Source organism: Lissotriton vulgaris, chromosome 12 (assembly GCF_964263255.1).
Source record: "Lissotriton vulgaris chromosome 12, aLisVul1.2, whole genome shotgun sequence".
Taxonomy (NCBI): Eukaryota; Metazoa; Chordata; class Amphibia; order Caudata; family Salamandridae; genus Lissotriton; species Lissotriton vulgaris.
Window position 1 is genome coordinate 762,495,743 of NC_141700.1, and position 13,938 is coordinate 762,509,680.

Consider the following 13,938-nt stretch of genomic DNA (forward strand, 5'->3'; position numbering starts at 1 on the left):
GAATTCTTCTAAGGCTTTCCGTAGCATAGAGAAATATATTTTGATTTAGAATTCATAATTTGCAGAAACAGGAACTATTACCCACCCCATTACTCCTTTCTGGATGTATCACCCCACCCATATCCAAAATGGATGTTCACTGGCTGCCTGTGAACAACATAAAGAATGTTAAAATACCGATGGTTGTTTCTGTCCAACAGCCTGCACCTGAAGAGCTTTGTCTCATCTGTGCCCATTCATTCCAGTTCTGATGCAAGGCAAAGTGAGGAACAGTGAGGGATTAGTGTTGAGAGTACAACCAAGTCTTCACAAGGCGTCTGAAGACCTGGTGATCAGCTATGCAACGGATAAGTAGAGGAAGGGAATTCCATAAGGTAGGGGCCAGTCGCCAAAAAGAGCGACCCCAGATCTGGTACTTTGAAAGCGTGGAATTCGCGCAAGGATAAGATTAGCTGAGCTCAGCGCGCGTGGCGGAAAATAGAAGGAGCACGTATCACTCAGAATGTGAGGACCAATGCCGGTCAGGATCTTGGGCACGGTGCAGAGCACTTTGAAGTGTACACGTTGAGCAAGGGGCAGCCAATGGAGGCGGAAAAGGAAGTTAGGTACATGGCTGTACTTGGGGAGGGAAAAATGGCGCGAGCTGCAGCGTTCTGGACCCGTTGCAGTCGATTTAGCACAGATTTTTTAGACCTAAGGAGAAGCTCATTACAGTAATCCAAACGGGCCAGTATGGAGGATTGGTTGATCAGCTGTCGCGTGTGGGCATTAAATAGACCAAGTATCGGTTTGAGGCCGCTGAGCAGCCCAAAGCATTTCCCTGCCACAGATTTGGCGTGCGTCTCGAAGGTAAGATCTTTGTCCAGCATAATGCCCAGGTTTTTCACTGCGGGTTATGGGACTGGAGGACCTCCAAGAACTGGAGGCCACCATTCATTGTTCCAGAGATGGAAGTCTTTGCCAAACAGAAGGATCTCAGATTTTGCTGAGTTCAATTGCAAGAAGTTAGTCGTCATACACTCTGCAATGGCCATTATGTCTTCTCTGAATTTTTCTCTGTCCTGGCTGGGATTGTTAGACAGGGTGATCACCAGTTGGGTGTCATCAGCGTATGACACCATGGAGATTCCTCTTGCTTTAGCCAGCCCTGCCAAAGGACTCATATATATATTAAAGAGCGTGGGGCTCAACGCAGAGCCCTGAGGGACCCCACATCGCAGAGGATGGACACAGGAGGCAAAGGGAGGGGCTATAACTTGAAAGGTCCGGTCGGTCAAGAAGGAAGAGAACCATGACAAGGCTGTATTACGAATCCCTATCTCCTCCAAACGGAGTAGCAAGATTTTGTGTGAGACTGTGTCAAATGCTGTGCGCAGGTCCAGCAGGACCAAAGTTGAGGTCCTCCCGGCGTCCGCAGCAGATCTCAATTGCTCTACCGCCGTCAGCAGTGCCGACTCAGTGCTGTATCGCGGTCGGAAGCCATTTTGGGAGTTATCAAGTATGTGATTAACTACCAAAAAGTGAGTTAATGTCAAATTCACAAATGCTTCCAGAATTTTGGACAGAAATGGAAGATATTGGCCGGTAGTTTTCTGGCTTGGAAGTGTCCAATGTAGGTTTTTTAAGAAGAGGGACCACTTTAGCATGTTTCCATGATTTTGGGACCCCCGCAGAGGTAAGGGATAAATTGAGAAGATCCAGCAAAATCTAAATATTCAAGACTTTGCACTGTCTAAGCAGAATGATTCCAAAAACATGTTGAGCGGTACATCATTATTGAGATGAAAACCTTTACTTATCCTTGTTAAAAAGAGAAATGTCTGCTTTATCTTTCAACTTTATGTGGCTTGTTCACTAAAATAACCAAGCTACCCAGTCCACTGCCACCTCTGCAGTTCCACCTACTAAACCCCTTTAACATACCCTTAGGAGAGCACAGCCACCCTGTGGGTGGCAGGATCTGAAATTTGCTAGGTTTGCAACCCTTAACATCAGACAGAACTGGCTTGCAAATTGTTCGGAAGGGGTATGCCATATTCTTCCTTTTTATGCCACTGCACCTTCCACCGTCCCTCCACTCAACAACTGATGGAGGGCCATTTGTCAGTTTTGCGGCAGGAAGTGCAATCCTTTTTGGCCAATAGGTGCTGGTGCCAGAAGTAGGCTGTGGTTGTTATTCCAACTACTCTCTGGTGCCGATAAAATGACAGAAGCCCTCGTTCAAGTCTTGACTATCTTCTACCCTGGAGACTGGATGGTGGTGCTTGACCTGCAGAATGCCTATTTCCATATGCCCATTGGTTCATGGTGGTCAGGAGCAATTTAATTTTGCTGTTCTCCCTTTTGCTCTTCCCAGAACTCCTCAGGTCTTTGCACAATTGATGATGGTGGTAGAACAACTTCAGGGGTCAGACGTTCCAGGTTTACTCCAGTATTGGATCTTTGATAGATTCACATGCTTGTATAATTTCCTGTCATCTAGATGGGAGTCCCATGGTACCTTAGGAAAGCAATGCAATGATAGGTATAGACTTGAAAGACCCAAGGCCCTTCAGTTTAGTAGCATATCATACTCCTTTTTTTAAAAACAAACCAAACTTAAGTTTCAACCAATCAGTTTGCACTACCCTCTGGAGCACTCCCGTGAGAAGCCCCAGTCCCTCAGATTTTTTACTGCACTTAGTGTAAGGGAGTCTCCACTGAGCTCTTCCCAGTTCTACCTGTTCCTGACTTATTCCAGAAGATTTTCAGTGATACATCTCTTTAGATATATGCATATAAATATACGCATACAGGACTTTTATTTATTTGTTAGTGAGAAAAACGAGTATGTTTTCCATGTTTATTTTTGCACCGGTCACTAATCACGGGATTAGCCTCATTTTAAATAAGGGGCGGGGATGCTTGCACTGATCACCAGCGAGCAAGGCGTCTGAGAACGCCAAAACGCGTTTGGGTTTCCTGTTCGGAACATGCACTTTTGAAAATTATGCTAAATAAATTTTACCTGCGGCTGCGGTAAAAAAGAAGAATTGGTGTCCGTCTCTCTTTTCCCTGGGAAACTTGGGCACCGTCAGGAAAGCGGTGTGAAGAGTGGTCTTTGGATATATATATATATATATATATATATATATATATATACCACCATTTACCTCCTCTATCCCGAAGTAAGCCAGGACACCCGGACTCAGTTTGCAAAATTTATTAGCAGAATGAAAAAGTGCGACGCGTTTCGCCGATAAGGCTTGCTCACTAGTGAGCAAGCCTTATCGGCGAAACGCGTCACACTTTTTCATTCTGCTAATAAATTTTGCAAACTGAGTCCGGGTGTCCTGGCTTACTTCGGGATAGAGGAGGTAACTGGTGGCATATATTCGAGGCCAGTCGGTGGCCTATCTGGGACCGCGCCACGACAGCCCAAGGTGCACAAACCGGCACTGGAGGAGAGAAAATATATATATATATATATATATATATATATATATATATATATGTATGTAGATACTCCAGTATATCTGTTTTTATTGCCCCAAACTTGACTTTTGACATGTCAAAAAAAGCAAAGAAAGGTCTATTTCGATCCTTTGGTACTTGTGGTAAAAAGAGGCTTTATTCTCTGATGATCCTCATCAACCCTGCCTATAGTGCCTTTATCCAATTGACATGGCAAAGGACTGCAAGGTATGTCAAAAACATTCAAAAGTCACTGAAGAGAAACGCCTGTTATGGCTCCAAAAACTTAAAACCAGAAAGGAGTCTATGTCAGATCATGACAGCGAGGATTCTTCATCTTCCTCAAGAAAGAGAGAAAGAAGTTTCCCATTCTCATTCCTCTCAGGAACCTCCTAAAAAAAATCCTCTAAAAAGACCCCTCATAGGTTGAGGTTTCCTCAAGGGAAAAGGAGAAAAAAGGACCAACTTTTTCCTCAAAAAGACCAGAAAAATCATAGTCTGGGACTCCTACACCTCAGATTCATCACACTTTCAAAAAAGCCTTCATCCGCTCCATCGACTGAGAGATCGTCGGTGAGTTTTTCACCGTTGACGAGAAAATCGTCATCACCGCCGTCAAAGTCAAAGACATTCACCTCAGTGTCTACGACATCCACTAACAGTATCAGATATACTCTGTCTACGACCACGTCCTCATTGACCTCCTCGTTGACAAGTTAAACATCCTATACCACCGACGCTCAGGATAGCTTCAACCTTGCTGATGACGACATTGACGACGGCACTCCAGTCGACAGCAGAAGCAGCCTCAGCAGCGTCTTCGATCAAAACACCATCAACGATTTTGACGACATCCTCGTCCATGAGAGGAAAAATTCTAGAAAAGATACAAAAGCAGGAAAAAATCAAAGCCTTTCACACCTGCTCATTTTTCACCAAGTAAGGTGTCACCATTGCTGCCTACCCACCTTTTAGAAGAGGATGACTCTAATGACAATGGTCCCTTTGGCGTTGCGGCCAATATATCAAAGGGGAACCCCTGACAAGCTAATGTAGGTAGAGAATCGGGGGAAAAGTCAGAATTACACACAAAAAACTTTCTCTATCTGTGTATTTCAATATGTACTATGTATCATATATTCAAATTATGACACTCTGACTGGACCAAAGAACAAAACAACTAAAGCATGATAGAGAGTATACTCATTATTTATTTAATTATATTATTTTTCATGTTTTCCTTGGACAAAGAGAACAGTTCCTTAAGAACGTGTACTAACAGTTTATAGATAGTAATACATTAAAATGACAAAAAAAATTCACTGGACATATGATCAAATCCGAAAAATTAGATCCTAATTACCAAACATTCATTCACAGCACTCACTCAAACTCAAACCATTATCATACAGCACCAAAGATACATACGTCGCATTTATACTAGAAACTAACTAAGTGTACATTAGGGCCCCACACAACATGTGATCAAAAAATCAGTTTGCAAATGCTCAAATGTATACATAATTGTAAATATTTTGTTATAGTTTGGAAGTATAGCATTCAAAAGATGCCAAAACGGAGGGGGGCCTTCATAAAGGCGCCAACGTGCGTTTCGGTGTACAACCCCTACATTAGGGTACCACCTTCTTCAGGACGCAAGACAAATATATCAAAGGAGCAAATGATGTAATGGGACCTGTGCTAATATGAAGGTACTGTTTCAGGCAATGGCATGCTGGGCAAGTGCTTGCCTCCGCCGGAGCACTGAAAGTCTTGATTTCGGGCCGTACGGGATGAAGGTGTGTCTAAGAATTGTAGGGCCCGTCAGCGTTTCATAATTCAGAAAGAACAGACGAGATAACTAACATGATTGTGACTCAGGCTGCTCAAAAGTACAGGAGGCGAAAGCAAAAATCAAAGAAGGCCAGTTGGCAAGCACCGTATTCGTCCCAGGATGATGCAAGATTCTTTGTTTAAAGAAACAAGACTGTTAGCTGGAAAGCCGCACTTGATAGAAAACTTTAAGGAAGTTCGTTTAGATGAAGGAGGCGCCGCGACCGATCAGGTTCGACACAAATACGACGTCCTTATGGTAAAGCAACAGGAAATGGTCCTTTTGGTGGTGCGCACAGTTCATATGAGCTGCATGGCAAATGTCAAGAGGATGAGTACGACAAGGGTGAATATTATGCCATGGGGTACTACGCTCCTCCAGAATAATTCCACCAGCAATATCATGAAGAAATGATGTGTCTACCTTTACCATTCGTTTCTGACCTGTAGCTCATGTTAAGAGATTATGGAAGGTGTTGCCCTCCAACGTCACCTTCCACAAGACACACTTCTCCACCTGCAAAGTCTTCACCTTTGACGCCGTGGACAGAATAAGCTCCTCGGCAATTGCTTATGCCTTCATTGGCATGGCACACTCAGCCGACAGCTCTCCTCCGGGATCCTACATCTTCAGATGATGGCAGAGAGGAGGGTGAGCTCCATGATGCTCATACTGAAAGGGATGAATATCTTCTACCAATGTCATCATCTCCAACGCCTCATTGTGTGTATTCTCCGCCCGAGGACATAGGGGTTTCATAACCTTAGTGAAAGAGCAGCAAGCAGGTTCAACCTTCCCATGCCCACAAAACCAGCAGACTGTTTTCTTTATGACATTAAGGAGCCCTTTCATAAAAGCATTAGGGCTATTCCCATTGCCGATTACATCTGGGATGAGGGTATAAAGGGGAATGAAAATCCAGCCACAGTTGCTGCGGTGTTACCATGCCTGGATAAAAAGTACACGGCCCGAAAGATACTCCCGCATGTCTCACAGGCTACCCCAAACCAGATTCCGTAATCACACAGGTGGCACAGCACCTGTCTAAAATCCCTTCAGCGCCAATTTCAACGCCTCCAGACAAAGAGCGTATGTGTCTTGGTACTATGGAAAAGCGTTTTTCCTCAATGTAAGCACTTACAGTAAGGGGGGCAAACTCTTTGGCTGTTCTCAGGTGATACAATCTCAAGATGTGGTCCGATATTTCTCCAAACTAAGGCCCTTATTATGAGTTTGATGGTTCAATGGACGGCCAAACTCGTGGTGGTGGTTTGCCCGCCTCATTAGGACTGTAGCGGTTTGACTGCTATGGGACTGCTGCTTCTGCCACAGATCCACGACCCCTGGCAGCGGCACTGCAGTCTGAGGCCCCTAATATGCTGGCAGTGTGATGCAGCGGCGCCAAGCATCATGGAGTTTCCTCTCCAGCACACTTTTCATGACGATGCGACCGCCATGAAAAGTGTGGTGGAGAGGAAATAAAGGGGGCCCTACAGGGCACCCTGTTGCCTCTGCGCCATGAGGTGCATGCAGCGGGGCACATGTTGTGTCCCGCTGTGTGCATGCACCCCTAGTTCCTGCAGGGCATGGATTTGATAGTCCATGCCCTGCAGTAAATGCCTTTGATACTCCCACTGCGGTGTCTTTTTTCGTAGGCACTGCAATGGTGCCCCCTCTAAATCCCAGGACTGTGTGTTGCCTGCCACACGGTGCAGGGATTTTCACAAACTCCCATGTCTCTATGTGGAGCTTGTGCTGCGGGAGGAAACTGCCCACAGCACAAGGACTCAGAGAGAAATAGGAGTTTGCGGTCGCATCACAATACAGTGTACGGAACCGCAGAACTATGGTCGGTCGGTTCCCACACCGAACGGTGTCTAGGGGCCTCTGTCAACCCTTGATCTCCAAGATGCATATTTTCATCTTCCCATCCACCCAAAACACCAGACACGTTCTAAGATTCACAGTGACCAGCAGCCATTATCAGTTCAAGTTGATTCCTTATGGCCTAAAATCCACCCCTCGCATTTTCACAAAGTGCTTGGCACTTGTAAGCAGTCTTTCTGAGGCAACACAAACATCAAGTGTTCCCTTATCTCGACGACTGCTTGGTCAAAGCACCTTCCAGTCAGGCTGCACAGACATCAACAACTGCCTGAATTAACGTATTCAGTGAGCTGGGCCTCGCACTGAATCTTTCTTCATACATCACAAAAAATGATTTTTAGACACAACACTGAGCAAAGCATACCCTACCCCAGAGAGGCAGCTTCAATTCAATACTTTAGCGAGAATGGTACAAGAAAAAGTCACTTGCCGTTTGCCTCTACAAATCCCTCCTAAGGATGATGTCATATTGTATTCCTCTAGTTCCATTCTGCCATCTGCCATTTCATTGCTTTCCTAAGGTAACGTGGGACTCCGATCTCGAAACGTGAATCTAAGAAGGCTTCCAATACTGAAGAACTACAGTTACAGGTAAGTTACTTATTTTGTTCCCCTACCGCAATGATTGGCTGTTGAAGGCAGACTCACCCCAGGCAGTCCACCACCACCTCCAGTCTTCGGCAAACTTCCTGTACTATTTGAGATTCACTAGCAACGTGCCACAGTCACACCTGACTCCTCAAATGCTTCTCTTCTTCTGAGCCATCCTGGACATGGTTCAGTAATGTGCCTTTTCCCTGGAAAGTAGAGTCTAAGACATTCAGGGTATGATCTTGAACTTTTCAGCCTCAATCCAGGATTTTAGTGAGGTTGACTCTGAGGCTGATGGGTTGGATCGCTTCCTTGCATCCTTCTGGTCAAACACGCCAGGTGGGATATGCAGGCTCTGCAGTGAGATCTAAAGTCTCAGCAGGCTCAGCCTCAAGGAGATCTCTCCGACTACGTCCTGATCTAGGAGGAGTCTGCAAAAGGTATGCAATGATGATTGCTGGACTGCGATTGAGTTAGCGGCAGACCCCTTTCCCTATCTCACCAAAAACTTACAGTGGTGACCAATATGTCATTTTTGGTTTGGGGTGGCCACCTGGGAGTGGTGGCGAGCAGATGCCACAGGTCTCTGGTTGAGCATCTATATGTATGTTTGGTCGGCATGGCACATTTTGCTTGTTGCTCTGGTGCTTCACAAACAACAGTAAAGTTTAGCTACCATGTTGCTGAATATTAAAATAACCTCTGGACTAACTACTGTCCATTGCGTTGAATGCCAATGTATTGCACCACATTTACTTTTTATTTTTAATTTGTATCCAATAAAGACTATCATAATCTCACATTTTTGGTTTTCTGTATTGAATCATCAAGGCTTTCTACCTTGCTTTGCGCTTGCAGTGTAAAGGAGCTTGACAGTACTAACCATGCTTTCTGAAGTGGCTGGTAACAGTTGTTAAAGATCCTTTGTGTCATTACTGAAATAAGTGCTGTTTCTAATGCAGAATGACCTACTTTCCCTACAGGGCCTATGTGTCACTTTTCATGAGACATCTGTGTGAACCAGGGGCTGATGGGTCAGAAACATTTGCAGATGGAGTGCCACGAGAGGGACTTTCCAGACAGCAAGTCCTGACACGAATTGGGGTTATGTCCCTTGTGAAAAAAAAGGTAAGGTGCTTGTACAATAGGCATCTGAATATCAGGGGGAGATTTGGTTTCTATGGTGAGGGGTGAAAGTATTAATATGAGATTTGTTTACAGAGAAGGGGTGAATTTGATTGTATTATGTGAACTCAGACTTGCGGAAATAAACACTGTTGTACAAAATGTATAGGGAGATTGACTTGTTTTGTTATTTGTTGATGCTAGCCAGACATTTCTCTCTATTACAGGGGAAATGTTATTATTAATGAAAGGAGCTTTAATGAGCCTCTTGGCTGACTGTTGTGTTTCTTCTTCTTTATTTATGTTTTGTTGTCTTCTTTCCTTTTATTGACACATGTAGTCAAGAAAGAGGAAGTCTGCTGAGCGCTTTTTATACGAGTGAAATCTTCAAAAGTGTATATGCTTAGAAGAGATGTTTTATGCTATATATTCTCTGGAGAAAGTCTGCTGTTAAAGTGTGCATTCAAACTTGTTATTTTAATCGATCTTTATTTGGCAGGTCCAGGAGTTTGAGCACATCAATGGAAGATGGAGCATGCCAGAGCTCATGCCAGATCCTAGCGTGGAGTCCAAGCGATCATCTAGAGCTTCATCGCCTACCGTCAAAACATCAACTACAACTCCAGATCCAAGCTGCACCAATACCCCTTGCACCTCCAAACCAGGTACAGTTGTGATGCGTTAATTGCTGCACTGCACCCTACTGATTCTGGCATATTTCCATTCTAAGTGCATATCCACTCAGAAACGACTGCATTTCTGTGCTCAAGACAATTCATCTCAACTCAAACCCGCTTATTGAACCATCAAGATAATAAGAGCAGAGTTAAGCCCAAGATGTAAGAACCCTATTCTGTGTGTAGCAACATTTCCAAATCAACCTTCTTTTCATATAACTTGTTAGACCTTCCTGATGGATTGTTCTAACTGGAGAAAGCTCCCCTCAGCATAATCCCAGGTGCTAGAGTGGATCCAGATTTATTAAAGCAGTTGCTATAGAGTGCTGACAAGTAGTGCTGTTGCACTTCCCAAAGTCCTCATGCTGCCCTGGAAATGAAGGAGCAGAGCAGCATAGAGAGGCTACTCTTACGCACTGTTGTTCTATTGCATGGGATTTCCATGTATAGTCATAAGCACTTCAATAGTCCCTCCCCCGTGCCGGGACTCCAGAGCACTTCTTTAGATATATCCTCTTAAGTGGATAATATTCACCTTTCTTCAGGAAGGCCTGTAAAGACACTTAAGAGATAGAAAACACAATAATGCAGCCTAACTAAATAGGCTACAAAGGCCACAACTTCATATTGAAGTAAAAAAGATGTTAGAAAAACGATGTTTTGTGTAATTTTTAATGGTGTTTAACTCCCAGAAAACCCCCACTTCACAAAACTCCTTTTTCATGATAGAAATGAAAGGGTGGTACAGAGTAGCCCCTATAGGCTGCCATTGTATGTCTTAAAATAGACACTGTGCCTTTAAGAAAACTCAGAGACCACCAGTATCCCAAGATGCACAGTCAGTGGCAGTTACATTAGTTCTTTTTTCCGGCTCCTTCTAACAGGACCCTGGAGCATTGAGCTCACCAAATTTGTTTTTGTAATCAAACATCTTTACAGAAATGTAACTCTGAGTGTTTTACTCGACATCCTTGGTCCTTCTCTACCTTTTCCTGTCTTTTTCTGACAGAAATTACCAGAGTTTATATCAAAAATGCCATCTCTTTTTGATAAGTGTCCAGACTGTGGAAGGAAGAAGGCCAAATCTGATCCTCATAGAGAATGTGTTATTTGTCTACCTGCTACTCACGTTTCTGACTCCTGTTCCATCTGCAAAACCTTTTCCAAGCGTACTCTGTGTGACAGGGAGAGGATTTGCCTTCAGGGAGCAGAAGAACGAAGAAATCAGCATTTCCAGTCATCAGGTGGGGCTTCAGGGCGAGGAGAGGGTCAGTCCTCTACCAGGGTCCTATCTTCAGCCGCTGGGGGGATCCCCAGCGGAAGACAGGCTAAAAAATGGCATTGTTCCCAGTTGATGAAGACCACAACGTCGAGATGAGCAGCGGCGACCTGTTCACCGTCTACCCAGGGCTCCAGGACGGTGGCTGCTCCAACGGCGACAACACGTCGCCGTTGAGAAGCCCACCGCAGATGGTCACACGATTGCCGTCTAGCATATCGCGTCACTCGCTGTCTACCCATCACCGTCACTTGCTGTCGATCGACGTCGACACATCACCGTAGGTTGAAGTCTCCGTGTCGCAGTTGATCGACGTCGAGAAGACATGGTTGTTCGATGTCGAGAAAAAGCAGTCGATCACAGACTCGATCCTCTTCAAAGAGTCTACAGTCGACGTCAGGAGGGAGTTCTCTTTCAAGACGACGTTGAAGATCGCCGTCGACTAGCAGATCGACGTTGAGGGGGAAAGATGGTCTCCGGTGGAATCGGTAACTCCACAGAAGGCTAGAAAAAGAAGGAGATTAATCTACACATCAGATTCTGAGTATTCTCGGACATCCTCTCCGTCTAGGACAATATCATCCGCTCACTTTCCTGCAGATGATCAGTCTCCTCCTCCTCCTCCTCCGTCTTCTCTTCCTTCTCCACCTCCTCCTCCGTCTCCACCTTCTACTCCACCAAGAAGGCAGGGATCCAGGTCTCGTGCAAGGGTTCATTCTCATCGATGTAGACTCTCCTCTACTCATTCAACCACCGACATCACGGTGGAAGATCCCAGTCTAGACACACCAGGGAGTACAAGAAGATACTCACCTTCTTTATCGGACTCCCCTCCTCAAAGGATTTCTCCAATTGATGATATCTCTACATTGCAAGAAGTCTTAGGACGAGGAGTTTCAAAAGTGATCATTCCTATGTCGATTCCTGCTCCATCAACTTCCGTCATATTTGAGACTTAACAGCAAAGACAAGCATCTAGTCCCTTGTTTCCCTTTGGTACCAGGCCTCATGGAACCGGCGATGAAACTTTGCCTTACACCATCTTCTATCAAGCTGGCCCCTTCCAGGCTATTAAAGAAGTATCGCCCTCCAGAACAGGACCCCATATTCCTAAGGGTGGACCCGCCTCCAGACTCAGTCATTGTGGTGGCTGCTAAGAAACAACATACCACGGCTCCAACTTCCACAGTTCCACCTGATAAAGATAGTCGTAAAATAGACTCAGTGGGAAGAAAAGTGTGCAACACAGCAGCGACCTCCATGAAACCGGCTAGTGCAACAGCGCTTTTGGGTAGATATAGCCGAGCACTATGGGAGTCGCTCCAACAATTTGCTGAACATCTACCTAGAGATAAGAGGGAGGATTTTAATAAAATATTAACGGAAGGACTTATGGTCTCTAACCAGGTTATTCGCGCTGCTGCAGACACATCACTTCCAGCTGCGCATGGATATTGTAATGGAGTGGCACTCAGGCGGCATTTATGGCTTGGCTTGACTGAAGCGCCGCAGCGTATTCAAAATCTTTCTTTCTCCGGCACTACACTCTTCGGTTCTAATGCAGATGAGGTGATGGCACATATGAAAGCAGAAATGGGGACATTGAAAGAGGTGGGTCTCGAGAGACCCAGAGAACTGCGAAGATCCTTCTGTCCTTTTTCAAGACGATATACAAAACAGAGGGTTCAAACCCCCTGGTGGTATCAGGGTTGTCAGTATGGTACACAGCAATCTTACCAAGGATCCTACCAACTGTATCAAAAAAGGCAACCTAGAGGAAGGTCAGGACAACAAACTTCACAAGGAGGCAAGTTGCCTACTGGTTACAAGCCCTGAATCCTATCTTCCCCCTCTTCCGTTACCCTATCCGGTAAGGGGAAGCATTCAACATTTTCTGGCAGAGTGGCAAAGTATCACGCAAGACAATTGGGTTCTGAATATTGTGTGCAATGGATATTCTCTACGATTCATCAGCCCTCCACCATCAGTGCCTCCAAAACATTCAAGATAGCACCTATCGCGATTACACGCTGAAGTGAACATTCTCTTTCTCGTCAAAAAAGAAAGACAAGAAGTAGTTCAGATGTATTCTCGATGTAAGGGAGGCAAACAAAATTGATTCAGAAGGAAAGATTCCGGATGTTAGCACTACACCAGATCTATCCTCAACTACAGCGGGAGGATTGGTTTTGTTCAATAGACCTACAGGACGCATACTTCCACATTTCCATCATAAAGAAACATCGCAAGTTCCTGAGATTTGCAGTGGGAAACTACCAATACTGTGTGCTTCCGTTTGGCCTAAAATAAGCACCCAGGACCTTCTTCAAGTGCATGACGGTGATGGCTACACACTTGAGAAAACTCAAAGTGTTTGTCTACCCCTATCTAGATGATTGGCTGATCAAGGTATCCTCGTGTCAGGAGGCTCAAACACATTTCAAGTCGACCTCTGACCTTCTCTGTCATTTGGGACTTCACGTGAAGCAAACAAAGTGTACCTTGACATGAAGGTCTCCTCTCTTCTGGGCTCCATGGTGTCCTGCATATTTCTCACACCGAAAGCACGTCTCCACATGAGACCCTTACTAATATTTGGAGGACCAGTGGGACAAGCGAACGGGGAATTGGGAGGACCGGATTCAACTGTCACATCATGCCCTCCAGTCCATCAAATGGTGGTGCTCGCCCACCAATCTCCTATGGGGGACTCCCTTTCACAAGAATACTGACTCAAACTTAACTTGACGTATGTATCTTTTAAGGGATGGGGAGCTCATACAAATCACCTTCAGATTCAAGGCAGAGGGTCACACAAGGAATCCACTTACCACATCAATCTGCTAGAGCTGAGAGCAGTTCACTTGGCTCCGAAAGCTTTTCAACCATCATTCCATGCCAACTCCCTGCTTGTACAGACTGACAACACAAAAAACAATGTTCTACCTCAACAAGCAGGGAGGTTCGAGATCCAGACCATTGTCTTGGGAAGCCCAGACAATATGGAAGTGGCTTTCTAGTCAGAAATCTGACTATACCAGCAACCCATCTCCCAGGTATTCAAAATGCTCCTCACTAAGCAGACTCCTTCA

At 45.1% G+C, this 13,938-nt stretch overlaps 1 protein-coding gene across 3 annotated transcripts in view; it reads left to right on the top strand.

Annotated features, from left to right (window-relative positions):
- The window catches only part of CHD3 (chromodomain helicase DNA binding protein 3), an 813,321-nt gene that overhangs the window by 601,252 nt on the left and 198,131 nt on the right, over positions 1 to 13,938 (top strand). For all 3 annotated transcript variants that reach the window (XM_086946072.1, XM_086946074.1, XM_086946073.1), the window contains 2 exons: positions 8,749 to 8,893; positions 9,390 to 9,555. In XM_086946072.1, the coding sequence (XP_086802198.1) occupies positions 8,749 to 8,893; positions 9,390 to 9,555 (311 nt within the window). The remainder of the gene's footprint in view (positions 1 to 8,748; positions 8,894 to 9,389; positions 9,556 to 13,938) is intronic.